The 22,678-nt window shown below is 36.8% G+C and overlaps 1 protein-coding gene across 1 annotated transcript in view; it reads left to right on the top strand.

Annotated features, from left to right (window-relative positions):
- LOC108750405 overlaps window positions 1-21,244 on the top strand; it is a 21,994-nt gene extending 750 nt beyond the window's left edge. Inside the window, exons 2-17 of the mRNA XM_018489820.1 lie at window positions 79-219; window positions 717-848; window positions 2,105-7,299; window positions 8,269-9,909; window positions 10,357-11,640; window positions 12,513-13,004; window positions 14,512-14,637; window positions 14,799-14,974; window positions 15,841-16,013; window positions 17,279-17,469; window positions 18,332-18,582; window positions 18,859-19,122; window positions 19,489-19,678; window positions 19,771-19,897; window positions 20,079-20,237; window positions 21,137-21,244. Of these exons, the coding sequence (XP_018345322.1) occupies window positions 79-219; window positions 717-848; window positions 2,105-7,299; window positions 8,269-9,909; window positions 10,357-11,640; window positions 12,513-13,004; window positions 14,512-14,637; window positions 14,799-14,974; window positions 15,841-16,013; window positions 17,279-17,469; window positions 18,332-18,582; window positions 18,859-19,122; window positions 19,489-19,678; window positions 19,771-19,897; window positions 20,079-20,237; window positions 21,137-21,175 (10,581 nt within the window). The 3' untranslated portion in view covers window positions 21,176-21,244. The remainder of the gene's footprint in view (window positions 1-78; window positions 220-716; window positions 849-2,104; window positions 7,300-8,268; window positions 9,910-10,356; window positions 11,641-12,512; window positions 13,005-14,511; window positions 14,638-14,798; window positions 14,975-15,840; window positions 16,014-17,278; window positions 17,470-18,331; window positions 18,583-18,858; window positions 19,123-19,488; window positions 19,679-19,770; window positions 19,898-20,078; window positions 20,238-21,136) is intronic.
- Window positions 21,245-22,678: the final 1,434 nt, after the last annotated feature.

The following is a 22,678-nucleotide window of genomic DNA, read 5'->3' as shown; positions in this document are numbered from 1 at the left end:
ATTGTAATTTTATTTTAGAATTTGTTTTAAGTTGTGGTCTTTATCATAAATAATTATTAAAATAACATATTCTATTAGACAAATACGCGGGAAGAATTTATGTTGGTGGATCATGTATTGGATCCGGTAAAAATGCGTAAAGTTCGATTGCGTAATCCGTACGTTATAAAAATCCGTCAAGAATCTCTATTACATTTGTATGGACTAAAATTTCAAGGCGTAAGTGTGTATTAATTAATTTATATCAGTTTGATATTTATATGACAGTCCTTAATTGATAATACCACCGCTTTTGTAGCAAATTTTTAAAATTGCAAATTTGTAAAAAAAAATAATAAAACGGGATTTTAGTGTTAATAATGTAATAATACTGGACGAAACTATTTTTCTATAAAAATTGTCCGAATAAATTATCAATTAAGTTTGACAACGTTTTGTTGATTGAAGTCGACAAAATAGTTTCCATTAATGTAATCTAGATTATCTACGTTTGATACAGAAATATGTATTAACCAATGATAAATTCGCGTTTTTTTAATTACCTGTGTACTTGTATAATAGAAATTGTGTTCGGTTTGGACGTTCATGTACTGTGAACTTCTTTATCGCTTATTACATACTGAAGAAAGATAGACTAAAGTTTACAGAGTGAACGTCCAAACCGATGCAGCCAGAAAAAGAATTTTTTCCCTACATGTTGATTGCTTTGGAATAAGGTTGTCAACGCAGAGGCAAAAGAAGAAGTTATTAATAATCATCGAGCAAACTTTACTGGATGTAACGATGGTCTAGACAATCCAACTTGCGGTCAAATATTAGTTAATGAAGAACCAATACCATTTAGTCAAGTAAGAGTAACATAGAAAAACAAATATATTTACACAAAATATCTATAAAAAGCATTTATCAATATTATTTAAATAAAAAAATAATTTTGTTGAATTTAAAATTATATAATTAGGATTTATTTATTGTATAAAAGTTTTATTTTTTTTCAATAAAAATAATAGATGGATGACAGATTATGTAGAAAAAATTTAAAAGTACAATTAAAGAAGGATATCTTTATCCAAAACAAATAAATTAAACAAGAAACAAACTATCAGTAAAGATGAAAAAAACAATTACGTCAATTTTAATAAAATATTAATTTTTTTAAAAATATTTGGTTTAGAGGTATGTCGAACAAAGCTTCATTAAAGAAGAAGTTGATATTATGGTCATAGTAGGTATAATAGTGTGTCCTTCCTAATATTTCCGTCATTAAACAGCAAATTGTAATGGTATAAATTTATAGAATTTTAGTAATAAGTTCTATATATGGAAGGATTGTGTACATACATTTGTGTATGTACATTTGCATGTATTCTTCAATATTTTACCTTTTTATAAATATGCAATTTTATAATTAATTTTTACTGTTTTTTTGAAATAAAACCAATTTTTAAAATCTATTTTTGTGAGAAATCACATTACCACATTTGTTTCTTTTCGATTCATTATGCAATATTGACACATTCATATGAATAATGTCCTAAGTAATTATTATATATTATATTTTGTAACTTTGAGTCTATCGATGGAACAACATTTTGACGAATGTAGGCTGCGTTCTATTATTCACTGCGAATACTGAAAATCTATAGTATCTATAGTAACGTAATACTATAGATTTTCAGTAAATAACAGAATGCAGCCATAATCATTAAGTTTTAAATGTAAATATTGATTATTAACAAAGTTATTGTATAAAATGTAAATGACCATAATACTATCTTTTTCTATACATTATGATAATATATATCAATTTAGTATTCAAATTGTTATCTATTGTTTCTATGTTATGCATTACTAATTAATATTTGCATTTCACTGATCTCGTGTGTTACACTCAATGAAGCTATTGTTACTAGTAAATATTTTCTAATTATTATAACGATCGAATTAAACTGCCTTAAAGGACAAAAATAATTTTGAGATGCCATCGTTTACACGACAGTCTATTCAAACTTCCCCGACAATGGCGAGCTATTTAATTAAACTTTAGGCAAGTTATGTCCCTGCAGTAAGAGCCGTGCGCAACAAGACAACGGATCGCTTTCAGGGTTTCTGCTGTTCTTGTGAGGACGCGCAGCGTGCCGAAAGTTTCCGCTCGGTCGCCGCCAAGTCAAACTATTACCAGCGGGACGATGGCGCAAACAGAGCTCGCAACAGGTCCGTGTCGAGCGCGAATTTATTTGACAATTTGGAGGCACAGCGCCAGGTCGAAACGAGGAGCAGGAACGAGGAGCACAACCGCCAAGTCGAGAACAACGATGCGCTAGGACGAGTAACGAGCCGCAATACTTCCGCCGTTAATGGCCCACTTGGCGAGCAAGCGTCTCCTCTTCGGAAACAACAAGAAAAAGAACAGCTTAAAAACAATTCGGTCCGACAGAGCACTCGACCACTTGAAGGATTTCCCAGGGAGAACGCGAATCGCGCGGAAACCCTACCGTCCGTCCTGACGAACGTGTTCTCCAATCCATCGCCGAGCAAAGGCAAGATTGAGGCTTATATCGATGCCGTTTACGAGCAAGCCATGAAGGAAAGAGCCATGAAACAAGCCATAAAACACGAAAGCGATAAGGATTTATTGGACAAAAACGATTTATCAGCTGGAAGTCTTGGCGATTTGAAGGATAGATTTCGAAAATTGGATCAACAGACCCTCGATCGGCAGACCAGCGACGGCCAATCTTCGCTTTATGGATCAGTTACAGATAATTTTCAAAATACAATTACAACATTCACGAATATAGTCGATCGTGGGTCTAACAAATTAAAATCTCCGCAATTTAGTTCGCAATTCCTTGATCATCAGAGCGACAGTCGAGCTTTGATTCAAGGATCAGCTGTGGATGATCCTTCAGCGAAACTAACGAGATTGGAAGGTGAACAGGCTTTTGTGAAAATGGGCAGCAAAGAGGATAATCGGGAGTTTCTCAAGCTGGAGAAGTGCGACAGGTCGGTGAATTTTTCAGAAAGTGGAATTCACGAGGAAATGGCAAGAGATCGATTTCGTGGTGCAGCTCACCCAGAAAATACCTTCGATTACACACCGACGTCCTTAGCAATACACTCGTCACGAATTCCGGAAGAGAGTCAATTTTCGAGACGAACGTCGGAGAAGAATGCGTTCTCCAACGGTGATAATACGCTGCTTGATAACGGAAGTATTTCCGCGACCACCGAATTTTTTATTCGGCCTGGGATTTCGTTGAAAAACGATGAGAATATTAATTATGGTATCGCGTTATCAACGATAGAATCGAATAGTTTCGAGGAGAACATATTCGCGCTATTATCGAAAATTATGATATCGGAAACGCGCTCGTCGACGGAAGGTGAAGAGAGACAATGTGAATTTAGAGCGTCGGAGAATATCTCGGATAACGTTAACGCGTTGAGAAACGCTTCGATCGTGAGAAAGAACTTAAGTGCAGCCGCGATTCGAAGAGGTAATGCAAGCAGCAAGGAGAGAAAAACGGAAAATGCTAATGTATCGATGCGAATCTCGACCGCTCCTGCTTTTACAAGATTACAAAATCTCTCCTCTTCCAATAAAATCTCGCGGCTGGAGGAATTATCCGTATCCACCGTCGCCGCTCGTTCCGCAGATAAATCATTGACGAAAATCCTGGAATCAGAAACTCGCGGTTCGTTACCAGCCAACGAGATACAAAGATTTCCCTTCGAGAATTTATACAAAGACCGAGAATCGTACAAAATGTATAACTCGCCCGAGCGAGCGCCGAAAGACGTGAACTTGAAAAACAGTTACAAATTCTGGAAGACCCGCCGGAAGTTGCGGAAGGGCGCCGAGAAGTTTCACGGAGAGAAGTTGAAGCGCTTCGGGAAGTCGGACCGTGGACTGATGCGGAAGCACGCGTTGCCGGACTTTAAACGCGACAGTTTGTGGAACAAATTTTCGAAGCGCGATAGACGTTTTCGAAGACATCTTCAAACCGGAAAGAAAGTTTTTAATATAGTAGACGCTCACAATCGGAGCAACAGTCTGACAGATAAAGCCTCGCGCTACAAAACACAAGGTTTTATTGATTATACTCGACCTGAGACTTACTCTAAGCAAATACCAAATACTGGAGGTAGTAAAAGTCCGAAGAAACAAATGATTTTCAAATCCGGTCATTCTCATAGGAAAGTCCAATTCGAAGCGAACGATTATCCCTTCTACTTCAACAATAAAGACGGCGAAAAGGACAGTGTTGATAAGCGGATCGAGGACAAGTTCATGCGAATAAGCAACGTCCTGAAGGAAGATTCTACAAAAGAGGAAGACTCTACAAAAATTATTCAAGAAACTCCGAAGAATTTCAAAGTAGTTAGAAAGAGCGAAATCGCAAAAGCTGATATCCCTAAAATTCAGGATGAACTAGAACACAATTCGCTTTCGCGAGGAAATGGCAGATCGGACAAGCCGTTTATGATTCACAGCGATAAACCCGCAGAATTAATTGATAAATATCAGGGATCAACTGTGAATGAAAATTCATTCACGGAATCTACGATAACAAGCAATGAAGTTACGATTACATCATTAATTAAGCAAAAAGATTCTACTGACTATAAAGGATCTGTCTTTCTCAAACTCGTCATCGGTCCTTTTCTGCCATCACCGATTACAAGAAAGTTTAATGTCTCAAGAGAAGTTAATTTTAATGAATCAAAAAATTCAATTTATGCAACCGAATTCGCAACGAGGCAGACGGAAGTTTTCACTCAGAAACTTTTGTCGGATACTTCATGGAACAAAAATGTCAATGACTATTTCGAGGTCACTGGTGATCCACTTAGAACATTATCTAGCAGTTGGGAGAATAGTTCCACGGAAACGATGTCTCCTGAAGCACTGAACACTCGAAGCGAGGGCGAGCGAGTTGAAACGAATAACGTGAGATTCTTCGAACTTAATAACAACCCTCCGCGGATAATTGCTGGCAATTCCATGAAGCCTGAAGGCTCGCCGATCGACCCGATGCTTTCATCACGCGATAGCGCGTCGGTTACCGAACCTGAAGAAATTTCGTTGAGCAGGAAAGAAACAGATTTTTATTATACCAAAGAGCCGCTTCTGGAAAATTCGGAGAGTTTCCTAGAAAGATCCCGAGAGAAAGAGGAAATTGCCAAGCTAGTGGATCGAATCGTGAGACAATACGCGGTATACACGCCCATCATGCCGAGCATGCGGACCTTCGACGAAATCACGGAAGCGAAAACCTTGCCGCTTGAAGAAGAGACGACCGTCGCTCAGTTCACGACAACCTTGGTGACCACCACCAAGATCACGGACGTAGCTTTCCGACCTTCGATCCGTCCGCTGAGAACGATACCATTTTTGGAAGAGATACATGTTGAGATCTCTCTGGATGAGACTACCTTCATGGAGGAAACGGAAGCAACAACAATCACTCACGAAATGACTGTCCCTAAACCGAAATTTCAACCTGGAAGGCCTAGCGTGAGTACTTCGTTCAAAACAAAAACACGAAGACCGTCGAACAAAACTGAGAAAAACGGAAAACGACGACAGGAAATTACCAATTACGTTACAAGCTTGAAAATGATGGATGCGGAAAAAGAGGAGCACCCTTGGTATCGCACTACAGAAATGCAGCAGATAATCGCAGCGAATCGATCTGAACCTATTCAGAAGATTAAAGGAGGAAGGAAGCACCGCTACAAGTCGGTAGATTATTTTCAGAACACTTCCTCAGGATGGACTTCATCAACGACAGTTTCTTCCGATGTCGCACAGACGAGAGGCAAGAGATCGGACTTTAACCGCGCGGCAGGCAATCGCGATTCCTTGATCTTCTACGACTACGACAGCGAAGATGAAGAGGCTCATCGAAATGGAAGAACGGGTTTGAATAAAAACGGAAAGTCTCCGAATATAACAGAGCTGACTGAATTACGTTCTAGAATTGAAAAAAGATTAGCCGGCGAATTGGATTATCCTGCGAGCCGAGGATTCTCTCGACGCAGTTGCGAAAATCAAGATGAGACACAAAAGCTCAATGCTGCTCTTCAAGATATTGTAGGACGTAATGTTAGGTTTCGTACCGTTCAAGATAATCTCGATTCGCATGTGCAAGAGAAGAAACGGGATAAGCGAGATAATCTGAAGAACTTCACCGTTATAAAGCTAAAAAACGACACAGTTCGTAAATTGGACAAAGACATTTATTCGCGAAATTGTGAAATTACATCGGCGTCGCTCGGTACTTCGCCTGCAGGTCCGACAAAAATTCCACCGTTACGAACGGACCTTTCCGGATCGGTGCGCGAAAAATTGGAAATGGATCGGAGATCGGAAAAGGCATTCGGTGAGGGAATGGAGGCCGAGATCGACAGAATCGCGGTGGTGCGAAAAATCGCGGTGAACGTGTCGGAGAACGCAAGAACCTCTCGTGTGAGCGCAAACGATTTGTCGGATCGCGGCGCAGAGCCACAGGAAAAATCATCCGCGGGTGGGATATTACCGACTTGCGTAAGAAGTCTCGGATACCAGGACAAAAGTATCCGTGAAACGGATACTGTCATTCGCGGTGTGAAATTGATGATACCGAACGATAAGGGCGAGTCGCGCGAGCTCGACGTCGCGGCTAAAAGTGTCGATAAAAAGATCTCGCCGCTGTTCTCCAACGGTCTCGCACGACAACGGGGACATGAGGACACGAGGAAGATTAATGAAAATCTTGCAGATTCCCGAGTAAGTCGCGTTTCCGCCGGGGAACAATACCTTCGACGTCCTCGACGCAAAGTGCATGACATTGTCCGTAAAATAATCAATAAGATCAAAGGGAAGTCATCGTCGGTATCGGATAAGGCAAACACCGAGAAGAGTCTCGTGGAAAGTGAGAAACGTGCCGGTCGATTGGATTGGCATCGATCAGGTAGACGACTGTTGTCGAATAGAGGATCTGACTACATCGAGAATATCGACGATGTCAACGATGAATATTACGCGAACGATGAAAGCGAAACAGATCGAGAGAATGACTCGAGCGATAATGAAGCTATTGCCAGGAGGGATGATTTATTGTATCTGGAAAATCCGCCTGACCGAGGCGAGAACCGAGATCCGCGGAAATTGGTGGCCAAGACGGATCGATTGGCATACAGGAATGCCGATGTTACACGACCTATGATGCAGGAGGAAAGAACAGTTGCTGCCTATGATGTAGCGATGCTTTCTAATGATATGCAGGCGAATAGCGAAGAGGCAATTTCAAGGTTATTAATACTAGATATTAATTTTGATACAGTCGAGATTCTAATTGATACACAAATTCGTACTATGTAGTACTCTATATTAAAGAAAAAATTACTAAATCTTAATACATACTTCTTTGAATAGTATACTAAGTAAGCATTTACTTACGATAAATAAATATTTACTCAATAAAAAAATAGTCAAGACAAATTACTGGTTTTTGTATCAAATAAATATAAATATGTTTACATATGTAATAAATATTTATTCAGAATTATTCAAATAAATATTTATTAAAAGTTAGTATTTATTTCAGTGTACACGTATAGATTAATTAATATCCTATTTTTATTTGTAAGGATATTAATTAATATCCTTTTTTCATTTGTATGGAAACGAGTTATCTGTGTATAATTTTTTATCACTTCGTATTTTCGAAAGTTGATTACATTGATATTCATACATTTGATAATACTACTGATTATTAATGCTTTATAGTAATATTAAAATTATTTGACGAGAACATGGAGAAGCAACGTAGAAAATTGAGGAAAACTCATTTCATTATTAAAAAAATTCGTGATAATTATTAATAAGCAGTGCAGCGTAGCAAGCTATTTTATAATTTCACAGTTCATCTAGCCGTCCGATTGTCTGTAAAATTTTTCAAAAATGACTTAACTTTTTAAATTCTGTTGTCGGCAATAGATACTCCAGGACCTAACATCACCAAGGCAAAATATGAGTCAAATCAGTTGACTGCAAATGGAGTGAAATTTTTAATAGATATAGAACAAATCAAACACAACTTGATCAAATACTGATTTTTCAGTGCACTACTTCGTTACGTTTGTTGCAATAATTTTTATTTTAAGTAATATAAAGATTCAATACAAAAATAATATAAATATGTATTATTAATATATAATTAATATATAATATAATGGTCTATACATAAAGTCATTAATTAATATTGTTATTAATTATAGTAATTACAGGAATAACAAAAAGAAAGTTGAGAATAAGAATACAAAAAAATCGCGTGATATCAAAGTTGTTCCCGAATCGTCTGATCCTGCGAACTTTAACGACGATCAAATGCTAGAAGTTCCTCTCGAAGCAGAAGAAAAATCTATTATCCAAAGAACTACGAATAATAATAACTCAGTACAAGAAAAAAGTTTTGATAATTCTAAAAATATTTTAAGAAACTCTCGCTCTTACGAAGAGATTAACGAGGAGCCTTTTTCGTTCCCTAAGAATATTAACAAAAATTATTTACGAGATGAATCTTTTTACGGAACCCAGCCAATATTTAATACAAGAGAAATTATAAACTCCCCTACTGTAAATAATCACAATCTATCGAATGCTGGAAAAATATCGAACGATTTATTACAAGACTCGGCAGTGTCACAAAACGAAGGAATCAAAATTTCGTTAATTGGGAAGATTCAGATACATGGCGGTTTCAATCAAACGCCGATGTTGATAAGCTTTGATGCCATTCCCGACGGATTTTCAGCTACACAGGCCTCAGTTTCTACAGGATTGTCGGACACTATCAGGGCGATTGAAACTACCGTCATTAATCTTCTGAATGATTCAAATGTGGAATCTCAAACGTTTGATCTGTTGTCTATAAGCGAAAGTGCAAATGACGAAGCGAGTGATTCACTAAATACGATAACGGACGAAAGTCAGGAAGTTGGAAAGACGAATGTGAATCAAGTTCCGATAAAGTCTCCCGAGAAGTTTTTCGATCTGATGGAAAGAAGTAAGGATGAAGGAAAGTTGGCAAAAAAAAATCCCTCCCGCGTCGAGAAGCGATTGGATAAGCATAACGCAAACTCGAGATCGCCCAAGCAGGTTTTTCTAACGAATTACTACAAATCGAACGGGAAAGTGGACAGAACGAACGGAAGGGTGATTTCCGGGCGAACTGGCGGGGCAACCGACAAATTGGATTCTCGTTCATCCGCGAATCCGGTGTATTTCCCGGATATTTTGGGATCTGTCTTGGTCAACAACGATAGTTTAAAAGATCAGGATAGTAAAGAACCTCGACATCGAATCGACGTTCCTACGATCGAAACGAACCGATCCAACCCTACTGATCCAAACGTTACTCCGCACGTCGTACCGTTGGTGCATATCGGTATCGAAAAGCCGAACGTCGATTTAGCAAATGATGGGAAAACCAAGACGGTGTGTTGTCCCTGCTCGGACTTGTGGAACGCTAGTTTCGGCGGTTGTTACAAGATGCCCGCAACCGTTCGGAAACTTGAAATTACAGAGACGATTTCGCGCGAGTTGCAAACTTCGAGTAATTATCGAGATGATGATCACACTGAAACTTTTCCGCCCAAACTCTACGAAACGACTGTAAACGACCAGAATGCGGTAACCATGAAGTCCTCTCCGTCAACGCAATTGCAGAACGGTATTCTTGAAGCTGCAGTTAAATGCACGAATGAAACCTGTTCTACCATGACACCGTCTGAATCTAATAAATGCGATGATAAATCGATTAATGCAATTCGCGTGAGAAACATGATGGCCATCGTAAGATTCATGCTGAAACTGCTGAGAGTCATCACGGAGGATGAAGAGCCGCCTTGTCCTATACAGTAAAAAACATTACGTATTTGTTTTGGAAACGGTTCACTCAAGTTCTTGCTAAACTTTTGTGTTGAATTTTTTAACATATTCGAGTGTTAATTTAACATAATATGATTATGTTATTTAAATAGTTTGTGTTGAACTTTATATTCAACATTTCTTAGTTAGTCAAAATAACACAATTTATGAGTAAGAAAACAAATAATATAAAAATAATATATTTTAAGATAAATGAAAATATGTTAATTTAATAAATATTAATATTTTACTGAAGAAATTATGCTTCCACGGTTTGTGACACAAACTGTGTCAGTATTATCTTTTTTTATGTTTAATCTTCTTAAATAATATTTGTGTTACTTTTCAACATATTCAACTTGTGTCAAATTAACACATAAATTTGATTTGGACCATTTGGAAAATGTGTTAAATTTAACACTTTTCCAATGATGTAGAACTCAGATCGGCGAGACGGTGATTCACGTGAAGAATATTATTAATGCCCCAAGTTATGTGGAACGGCAGAAAAGTGCTACTGATAGAACGGTAATGAAATCAGGAAGAACGAGACAGGATCTTCTGACCACTGAGTGGCGATCGACAATTACGGAAAGGACACGCGAGGAATCATCGCCTTTGGGTGACAGTACTTTTGAGTCCTTTACTGAAGCACCTTCTCATCCGGCAGCATCCACCTTGCCAACCTCTTCCGATAAAATGTTCAAGGACGAAGAGCTATTCACGCTCTTTGAGACTTCCACGAGAAAGGAAGTATACACCTCCACTTTATCGAGCACGATTTCTTCTGTGACGTTCAAGCCCTTTCTATTTTACGAGCTCGGACGAAAGTCTCTTCGCAAAGATGCCTCTCGGAAAAATACCAAAGTTGACCTAACGGGTGTAAAACAAAATTCAAACGTTTCCTTTAAAGGTTCAAAGGACGAGTTGGAAGGAAATAAATCTCGATTGGACGGCAGCCAAACGAATCGTTCGTCTTCGTGGCCACGGGACCAAATTCGTAGTTCCGTCGATCGACTTCACTTTGGTAAACAAGGGGTTGCTTCCGTGACAAATTCCGAGGATAAAATCCAATCTTTCCAGAAGAAATATTTGGCAAGGAGTAAGAATACCGGGTTTCGGCGGTCGGAATCGACGGGTACCGCAAATGACACCGTCAGGCTGACACTTCCGCGTGATATCGATGTCTCGCGAAATACTTTATTAGATAGAATCGGTGCCATGAGAGAAAACAGGCTCGAGTATTCGAAGTCGAAGAGGACCAGGCAGGCGGGGATATCAGATCGGTGCGCCGAAACGAGAATGAAATTGCTTAACCGTTCCATGAGAGAAGGTCCTCCGAGAGATTGGATCGGGGAACATCGGGCAGCCACGCGGCGACTGTCGATCGATAAGAAACTGCGAGAATCGCGCAAAGTACCGGGCGGAACTGCAACGCCGGGAAAAGTCGTATTTCGGCGCGTCCGCGGCAAGATTAACCGCCCTCCTGACCCAAATCTCGTTAGCGGTAGAAGTGATTCGTTTAAGATCGAAGGGAACGTCGTCGGAAATGGCCCTCTGGCAAAACTTTCGACCAATGATGCTTTATCCACTGTCGACGGAGGATTAAGTTCGTTAAAAAGAGAAGATACCTCTATTCGATATTCGTCAACTTCTTCATTAACGAACAATAATATTGGCATTTTTAGAACTGACGAAGAAATCGTGCATAAACATATAAGGTCTGTCACAAAGAATTAATGAGATTAATTTAAAAAAATTTAATATAAAATATTTGATTTAACTAGGGAGGGGATTTGCATTATTTATCACAGGGTTATCACAAATTCCTAATCCTAAACTTCCACTAACTTTTCACTTATTTCCAAACAAAATTTCATAATTCTTCCTGATATTTTCAATAATATTTAAAAATTTTTTTGTATTTCCGTTTTGATTTGGGAATCGCGAAATATTTTGATGAGAGAGCAATTTAACATAGCAATGTACATTACTATTAATTTGAATGATATTGCTTGCATTTAATTGTTAAGTTGATAGTATTCCAAAACTAAGTAAATATGATTTAAGTTAAACTTCTTTAAGACAAAGATTTGTGATTTTTTAGAAAATTTTATAAAACCTTTTCTCCGATTTCTCTGAACTTTTTTAATTTCCCTGGTTAATTTTCCTGATTTCTAATTTTTGTGACTATCCTGTGTATATCTATTTTTCACTATTTTATTAAAAGTTTTATTGTGAAAATTTCTACACTGAGAAAAAAAAATTCCTGTTTTAAAAAAATATTAATTGATTCAATTAAATGCGATGGTCACAAGGTGTTAAGCAATATTTGTTAATTCAAACAAATAACATGTTTTACAAGATTTGGTTAATCTAAATATTATATATAAATACTTGAACTAAATAATCACTATGAACTAATCACATTTAGGCAAGTTAACAATTTTTTTCTCAGTGTAAGTAAATTATTTTGAAGAAGACATTCAGTTTATAGAAGAAAAATTTAACATCGTCCAAGAACTTTGAGTAATTAGCTTTATTATCTTTCCACACGAGATGACGGATCCCGTAATCTCACATTATCTCGTAGCGTTCCAAACAAGAAACGAGATGTCAGCGAGCGTCATGATTTCTGGGAAGGTAATCACGTACTTAGGAACCGCCAGGAAGCTTCAAGTCCGACAAGGAGGAAGACAAAGCAGCGGAGGAAAAAGAAGAGGAAGAAAGGCAGTCAGCGGACGAAAGTTATTTCGGAGACTGAAAACCAGCGGCGTTTCAGAAGACACTTATTAATGATGTCTCTTAAGCCGGAGTATGACGCCGATGATGCCACGGCAAGATTTTCGAGACGCTACGTCGCCACGGAGAAAAGAAACGCTGAGAACTTTCGGAAGTCCGCGGGAAGCAACGTGAGACGACGGCGCGGACGCGACGGAAGTCGGACGGTCGATGGATCGGAAGCCGATCCCAGCACGGCGCAAATCCGCGGTGGTCAAGACTGCACGGATCGTCGACACCCACCGAATATCGATGCGGCCAAATATCTCGAATCCGCGCATTGTTTGCGCTTTAGTGATTTATGGTAGGTCGCCTATGGGGATTTAAAGGGATCGTGGGCTGTGATTCATAACGCATATAACGTTGGTTTCATTGAGAAAAAGAATGTAACCGAATGCAAACTTTTTCTCGACGCTTATCAATCCCGAACGCGATAAAGTTACTGCGATTATAACGGAAAATATAAAGAAAATGTGATAACATTCGAAAGTATGAGAAAGAGATAAATGTTAATAGTAACAATAAATTGAGATAAAGGTCAGAGGAGAGAAAAAATAGAGAAGGTGTGATTTTTCATACATAAATCGTAAATACAAAATATAAAAATGTAAGTCTCGTAGCGGTATACTCGTAATTTTTGTAAATTTACTGACTGGAAACAATACCGTTATTTAATAAAAAATAAAAAACTTTTACTTCATTTGTTGCAATGAGTATACAGCTTTACCTGTCAATAAAGTTTATTAAAAACATTACGAGGCAGTCATGCATATAATAGCGATATGAACCAATGGTTTATTAAAACATTAAAATGACGGCCAATGGCTCTCGATCACTTATTTTCATTTTTACACACAATGTTACGCGCGGCAACAATTGCAGAGTACAGACGCAACAAAAACAAAGATGAGTGCTTTGTTTCGCGCTTCTGATGGTTTCTGTAGTTGACATGACGTAAATTAATTAACAGATAATCGCTACGAAGACATTTTATAGTGTCCGTCACATATATTTCAAAAGTCTCTATAGCAAGGATTCCCAAAATGTGGGTCGCAAGCCGAGTTTTAGTGAGTCGCGAAAAATTTTAGAACGTTAAAGTACATTTCATTATATTAAGAGTGCTGCTCTTTTACGACTTCGTATATGTGTGAAATTGACTTTTTAGCGATGATAGGAATTAAAATCAAATTGCGAAGTAAATTATAATTATTAAACTCATTGTGCTTGAAAATTACTCGTATCAATGTCGAACTCGAATTAAGGCTGTTATTAATACATAAATATAGGAAACAAGCGCATTTTTCACGTACGTCTCATATATCTGAAAAATATATTAATAAAAATGTATTTAATAAAAAAGGAGAGGAGCAAAATTAAGTGTAAATAAATAATCAATTTCCAATCTCCTCCATTTTTCCATATTCACCTAGCTAGGTGAGTCGTGGAATTTGCTATTCTAAAAAGTGGATCGCGATTCATAAAAGTTCAGAAAACTCTGCTCTGTAGACTAAGGTGCAATTTTGAACATGGTATAATACAATTTTGAACAAAATAAAATTTGAATTCAATTTTCAAGGTTCAAGTTTGGTAACTCTCATTGTGTGGAAAATACTAAAGAGTACCAAACACAGGAAAAGATTAAACTTGAATTTCAAAAATTAAATTCAAATCTTACTTCGTTCAGAATTATATCATGTTCAAAATTGTGCCACCTTATCCCGTGTTAAATCGACTATCATAACTTTCTGTCATTTTATAAATCTTAAAACTGTCAAAATTTTATGGAAATAAACATCAGAAAAATTCTTTAGGTATTCCGTGTATCAGTTGGAGGATCCCATTGTCGATCATGCGGTGTATCTTCAGGTTTACGAAAAACGCGTTTTAGCGAACGGATCGACTTACTGGAAAGATCTCACCGGGGATTCCGTAGTCAGGTGAGAGAGAGAGAGAGAGGAGAGAGAGGGGGGAGGGAGGGAGAGAAAGAGGGGAAAGAAGGGAGGCGGGGGGGAGAGAGAGAGAGAATTTAAATGCACACTCGGGTATGTTCGAAACGACCCGATAAACTTCACGCTAGACAGGTCGTTTATGCCATCAGATTGGGCACGTTCAACAGGCACCATAGAGACAGCCAAGATACGATCGCTTTCGCCTACAAGGAAGTGAAAATGCTAGGACGAGAGAAGGACGAAATTCCTAATTTGGATGTCGTTCGCGATCGTCTTTTGGTACCGTCGTCGGTGACATCAAAAGGCTCTGAATATCCTGCCGAAGGTAGATATAATTGAACGCGAAATGTTTCAACACCTTCCTCTTAAAATCGCACACGCGAATTTGTATTTTCGAAAATTATTGTACAAAACGGAGGGAAAAATAATTATAGATATATATCTGAATATCTAAAAGAGTAATTTCACATTTTTTCTCCGTAATTAAAAAGATCAAATGCATTTAATTTAAGATATGCCAAAAATGTAAAGTTACAATTTAATTTGAATTTTAATTAATTTTTCTTATTAAAAAATTTAATTGAGATTTTCAAACAGCGAATCGAATATTAAAAAATATGGAGTTATAAAACGTGTATTATAATGTGTAGGAAAATTTCAATTCAAATTATTATGTCAGTTTAATGAAATTTAATAATATATAATTATAATAACATAATAAATATAATAAATAATGTAATACGATAAAATTTGCCGTAAGCATTAAAAAATTTTATTATTTGTAAAATAATACTTACACAGAAAGAATGATTTTGCTGAAGTATTAAAAAATTTCGCTAGATACAGATCTGAGAATAATTTTGTCAGACTATCAAAATAATATTAAATTATCAAAATAATTATGCACGCTTAAACATTAATGACAATGCTGCAAAAATGTTAATATTCTAACAACTAATTTGAACGTTCTACATAATTATTTTGATAATTTAAATAAATTTATTTTTTCGGATATAACTAAATTTTTATATACTTTAACAAAATCGTCCTTATTGTGCAACTATTGTTTATATAATCTTGTTACGTTACTAATTAATGGACTTTGCAAAGTAGTCAAGTTAAGAAGCTTGAGTAATTACGTACATTCAATATGAGACACTTCATCAAATGATATTTTGATGTTGAACGTAGGCGAGTCAGGCGAATATCTCGTGATACCAGCGAGCAGCATCAACGAGAGTGGAAACGAGTGCGACAAAGCGGGTGTGGGATTCGCGGCGTTCGCGAGGCAACCGGACCGGTGCGAACGTGTCAGGGGAACCTGTTTGAAAAATCAGCCCCTGGCCTACCGTAGGCGCGACGCGGTACGTATGACAGGTGCAATAAATGAAACAACGCTGGAAATGGCCTGTCCTCGAGCTATCCGCGGCCGTCGCGTTGAGCTTCGTGTGAGCGAGCGCGAGACGCTTTAAGTGCGGCGCTCGCCGTGTAACATGATTTATCGCGCACGAATTTAATACTTATACCCGTATAAAACGTTGCGAGGGGAGATTTGTCCCAGCGACGGGAACGGACAGTCGCATACAAATCGGTCGTCGGTCAGAGGGACAACGTGGATTTTTGTATGTCGGCTCTGTGATACGCGAGACGAGGAATTCGAGCCGTCTCGTTTGGGCGAAATATCGAATCTGTCCCGCGTTCATAAATGTCCGCAGCGACTGTCGCTGAGAATGCCCGTTGTTACGTTTCGAATCATTGTATTCCGAATTCACGTTTTTCTCCTGAATTCTATTGTGAAACTACGCATTCTACGTTACATGAGTTTTACAACATGCAAATTTGCGATTCATCCAAGATTTTTTTATATAGCTTTAGGTTTTTTTCAATCAATATTAAGCAGTCTCTGCTTGAAAGAGTTTATGAATAATTTGACACTTTGCTATATTGGGTCTTTAAAATGGGAAAACTAAAATTTTAGCAGGAATCTGCGAAACACGGCAAGAACGGTTTTGCTGAAGCATCTAAAAATTTAGCTGGATATACAGATCTAAAAAAAAATTTTGTTGGACCGTCAAAATAATTATGTAGGACGCTCAAACTGGTTACTAGAATGTCAAAATTTTTTGCAGCGTCGCTTATCATATTTTTCTACATAATTATATATATTTTAATAGTACAACAAAATTATTTTCAGATCTGTATTTAAATTTTTTAATATTTTAGCAAAATCGTTCTTTTCGTGAATATTAAGATATTGAAGATTATAAACGAAAGATTGAAAATAGCAATTACTTTTATTGGAAAAGGGCAAGGCATCTATCGATTAGGTTTCGCAATCTTAGCAAGAATTTGCGAGATTATATTAATATCAAAATATTAAAGATCACAAACAAAAGATTAAATAGCTTTCATCGTGAAAGGGTAAGATCTATCGATTAGATTTCAAGCTTGTCAAACTCCAGAACTGTGTCAAAACTGTACGTCATCGCGAGGTTTATCGGCGAAAGCAGACGACGGTTGTGCGTCACGAACATATGCCGGAAACCACCTAGCATACCCGCGAACATTTCCGCCAACCGGCTGTCGAAGGTCGGGCCGCTGTTCGATCTAGTGTGTCACATGTCGACAGGAAGCTCGCGCGGCCGGGCGACCTGGTTGCTACTTCTTGAGCAATTTCGCATCCGTGCCGAGCGAGCCCATCAAGTACAGCGCGAATGGAAGCGGAAGTCACGAGTTCCTCGCTCTGGAGTACCATTCGCCGCACGTGTCTGCGATCGACATCGAAATCGAGGCGAGTTACAATGCCGCGCTCATGGAAGGGTGAGTTGAGTCTTGAGAGGAACGATATCTATCTACCCATAGACGACTAACTAGAGATTACCAACTAACCAGTTCGCTTACACTTCGTGCGCTAATTCCTTCGTAATCCGATTTTGTAATTACTCCGAATAGCTCAGAGTTGGTTGCTGGGGATCTCTTCTTTGAAAGAAGTTTTACGAGGATAACGAACAGAAATGCGTCAATAAATTCCTTTAACGTCGATAGATAATCTATGTTAAAATGTTAACAAATGTTTAGAATTTTCAATATTGTATAACGATATTTTATAAATGGAATAGATAGTTTTTTAATGATAAAATAAGAGTGCTTTATTGTACATAGACAAAAAAGTTTAGTTACAAAGTTTTGTGTTTATTAAATAACTAGTAATGCATATTAAAAAAAACTCTGGAATGTCAGTTAGATTTACGATAGTATTTCTGCGGATAAATTCTCTCATGCGATTTTCAGTTAATCGACCGATGAAAATCTTTTGCGGACATTTTGTCCGTTGATATTTAATAATAAGATATAAATAACATTTCAGAATTTGTTTTTTTAAATATACGTTACTATCCAGATAGCAATTAAGTTAACATTATTTATCATTATTTTGATATCAAAATGACAACAAATATAATGTAAGTTTGCTACTTGGATAATAATTTGATTAAATTCATAAAACTTTGTGGTCAAACTTTTTTGTAACTCTGTAATTTTCCAAATTTTTCAGACTATAGATGATTTCTAGACAGATAGATGTTTTACGGATTAAGACAAATTAATATTTGACGAAAATTTTAAAGATATTCTAATACAACTCTTGATGAATTATGATTGTTAAATAATTTTTCAATCTTAGACCCCTAGGTCGCATCAGCCAAGTACACGTGGACAGCAGAGCACTTAATCACACTGTAGTGACAGTAGTGATAACCAATACGGGACTGACTTCGATGTTCTATCAATCAAGAATCGCGAAGTGTTCCAACAATCTTCCAGAGTCTTGGGTGAACGCTACGTTTCCTAGGAAATTAATTCAACCTCGACGCGATCAATCAATAAGCTTGGATCTCTACGGCGAGCTGCCCATAAACGAATTTCATTGTTCTGGTAAATTTAATGATCTAATAAGAATGATATACTATAATCATTTCTAAAGTTCTGTATGTTTAAATATTTAAACAAAACATATTGATTTTCAAATGCGCACATCCAATTTTATATTCATTTAACTTGAAGCAATTTTTTTCAATCTGACAAAAAAACAGAAAAAACTGATTTAACTTTCCATAAAGTTAAAATATTGAAGGAGACATTTATTGTCGTAGCATAAAAAATATATATAAAAAATTGTGCGTATTCGAGCAAACATTGAATGGTTTCTAGTGCAATTGTTGAATCGTCTCGGAGGACTAGTGGCTACCAGAAGGATAAAAGTACGGAAAATGGATCATTGTTCCTGCGTGTTGCATTGCTTATGTGTGTGCGTAGGCGACGCGCGTGGCACTGGCTGCAAACCGATGTCACCGGAACTTTATCACGCCGCTGGATTTCGCGGTCCTGTTCCTGCAGCCTCCCACAAAATTTTCGTAGTAACTGTAGACATCCTATTTTTCATTGTCTTGTCGATACTGCTCCTGCTTTTCATGGGTCAGTAATCGTGTAGTCGTTTCACTTAATAGCTTCTGAACTTACCTACTGATCCTCGAAAATATATTTTCCATTTACGATTTGTAATTTTTTTCTAAGTAATAAATTATTTTTGACACATTATTATATTTTTATTTTTCCTAACAAAATTCCTAACAAGATTTTCCTAATTCATATTTAACGCATAATATCCTAACAATTATTTTTCCTCAGTATTATACAAATTTAATTCATTAATATCTAATTTATCATATTATATATTTTATAAATAGAATATGTTTCTCATGAACTTAAGTCTTTTTCTAATTTATTTTTTAAATATTTATAATAAAATGGCACGAATTTTAAAGTACACGTTTCTCCCAGGTTTTCTAAAATGGTCGATCGGCTTGTATATACCGGTGGTAGGTCGTTGGGGTTTGGATTCTCTGTTGGAAACTAGCGGAATGTCTGAGTACTTCGAACGAGAATTAAAATATAAATGCATGGTGATGGATGAGCATGGTGCACCGGTGCATCCGGATACGCGCAAGAGAACGGTTAGAATATGCAGCAGGTACAATAGGATAACTATAGTTATAATAGTACAATAAGATAAATATATAGTTCAGTGCATAAAATGTGACATGGTACGACAAATGTCTGCAGGAAAGCGGAATTCTTTTTGAACGCGATGTTCTTTTTTATTTTCCCATTCGCAATTTGTTGCATTCGTCTTAAGAAGCCTTTTCGTCGACCCGCCCATAGACACTGTTGTTCGGATGGATCTAAAGAAGTAAGAATTCCTTTTTCGTCTTTACGTCGCATATTAAAATGAAACAGAATTTTGCGACATAATGATCTTCATGCCTTTCCTTGTGGCATGCAATGCGTCTCTCTCTCTCTCTCTCTCTCTCTCTCTCTCTCTCTCTCTCTCTCTCTCTCTCTCTCTCTCTCTCTCTCTCCTTCTTTTCTAGATCAGTTTGATGAGCGATAGGAGCGAACGTCCGAGAACGATCTGCGTAAATACTTATGGTGATAGTCAAGATTCGCGGATGGAAATCGAGGACACAAAGTACGTGATAGACGAATTGAAGAAATCTGAGGAATCGTTACGCAGTCGTATTAGAAGTAAAGTAAGAAACAAAAAATATAATAAATAATAATAGTAATAAGAGAGACAAGTAGGTGTAAAATATATGCAATAAAATGTATATCTGCAATAAATCTATAATTTTTTTATATGCTCTTTATAAAAATATGTAATAAGAAAGAGAAAGAAAAAGCCATTTATTGCTAAAATTCGCACATATTAAATATTTTATGTTTTATTAAATTATTATTAGGGAAGGAAGAATAATTTTAATTACGATTTATGATATTCAATGTTACATACAATTTAATATCATAATTCGTATTTTGCAACTTATTTTCTGTTTTTTTTTTCTAAAAAAGAAAGAATAAAATTCTCTTTTGTATGTTAATTCGTGAGTTTTACATGAGAATAATCACGTGTTAGTTTTGATTACCTAGAATTAAAAACACCCCATGGACCATATTTGGGAATCCAATTTATCGTTATGTACCAAAAGTAGAATGTATGAGTACACATAGGGAGATTAAAGAGATTAGAGTGCAGAGAGATTAGAGCACCGGATACGTGTAAAATATAGCAAGAACATAAATGCTAAAACGCGCACCAGCGAATAGGGTAGTACGTGACCCCAAAATGCCAAATGGGAGGGGGGGGGGAAGCTACGACGACGATTGGCCCGATAAAAGCGATATTTCATTCGTGCATACGTGTAATCCGCCATTCGTCATAAATGCGACAATAAAGTAGATGTTATTTGTCATAAACTGTCGTTGGAATTTTGGAAAGATCCGTCATACTTATTTGAAACCAACGTTGCATTTTTTTATATTCAAAAGTGACATTTTTGGATTTGTTATCCTTTAAGGATATTAAATGTGTTATTTATCGAACTAGAGATGTTGAGCAGAGAATGATACTGTTGTGATTTTATTCTTTCAGAGAAACAGTTCCACAAAAGAATACCGTTCGCGTCATTAGCAAGAACTTGAAATAAGTTTGACGTAACTGTCACGCAGAAACTTCAAAAGTCGTCTTGACGGTTTTAAGTTGAAAACATCTTTATATAACTATCACTAATATATTAATATTACAATAATATTGTAGTGTATAAAATATTATAGTCAATAAATGTAATCACAATTAATCATTTATCCTAAAACATTAACTCCTTTCGTCTGCAATTTGCTTTTTACAAGTCTAGGTTTTCAAAAAATATTCAAAAGAAATTCAACAATACCTGTCAACATTTCCTTCTCTCTATTACGTTACCAAATTTTTAATAAAATATTTTAAGAGAGGAAACCGGACTTCTCTTTATTTCGAAAAAATTTGAGAGTAAAATTTCCCTTGTGCTAAAAAAAAAACCCAGTATAAACGGGAGAGTTAAAAATGGTATGCGTTTAATCAATATTAAATTTGGAAAAAACCTATAAAACTTTGGAGTAAAACCGTAATATCCGTCCTATGTGTAATAGTGCTATGTCCTTATTATTATTATTATTGTTATAATCATTGTGGTTTATATTATGATGATGCATCGCTAGCTTTTAATTTTAGAAGTATCAACCATAATGAAAATAATTCGTATACACAAGAGTACAGCTGCAGGCTGAAAGAGCGAAGAAGAGAAAAAGCGCAGGAGGACGAGAGGAAGGAGGACATTCACGAAAGTTATGCGCAATGCGGTTGTGCCGCGAGACTCGGAGAATTTGTGACCGCTTCCGGCGGATATCTACGGTGCGGGTGGGTGTATCCCCGGGTCTAACCCATTTTTTCGTTGAGTACTATTTATGTACACCATCTGGATGTAAATATTCATGCGGGACACGCGCGCATATTTGCCGTGCTCCGTTCCTAGCCGCGGCGAATCGAAATAAATGCCCGTATCGCGGAAACTGAAATTTCAACCCGCAAGATGTGCGTCCGCTATACGACTCCAACCCTCTTCAATCGGACACTTGCCGATGTTTTATTCCTGTCTTCAATACTTCAGTACGGCGGAAAACTGTGTTATCGTAACTCACATTTGTCTACTTTCGCAGTCGGATTCGTCGATTTTTATACTCTGCGACGAACAGTCTCTCCTAACAAAGATCTGCAAAAACTGACGTGACAGAGAAATAATTTCAAAAAGGATTGATTCAGTTACTATCTGCGGAGAGATAACTTAAGATCGATCAGAATATTATTTGAAGAGAGAGAAAACTTTATAACAAGAAAAGAAAGTCCGTCAAATGTATTTGCGGTTTATGTTCTTAATAAAAATAATCAAATTATTATTTTACTCACTGAGAGAGAGAGATTGGTTATACTACAAATGTTTAATATTGTCAATTAATTATTTCTAAATTATGTTTAATGATTACTGAATTAAATAATAATTTTGACAGTGTTATAAAATCTACAATATTTAGATATTTAGGTATACTTTATGGGACCAATATAAGCTACTTTTTACGGCTCAAAATACATAATTAATAT

Source organism: Trachymyrmex septentrionalis, unplaced genomic scaffold, assembly GCF_001594115.1.
Source record: "Trachymyrmex septentrionalis isolate Tsep2-gDNA-1 unplaced genomic scaffold, Tsep1.0 scaffold37, whole genome shotgun sequence".
NCBI classification, from domain to species: Eukaryota; Metazoa; Arthropoda; class Insecta; order Hymenoptera; family Formicidae; genus Trachymyrmex; species Trachymyrmex septentrionalis.
This window is presented reverse-complemented; position numbering and strand designations above follow the sequence as displayed.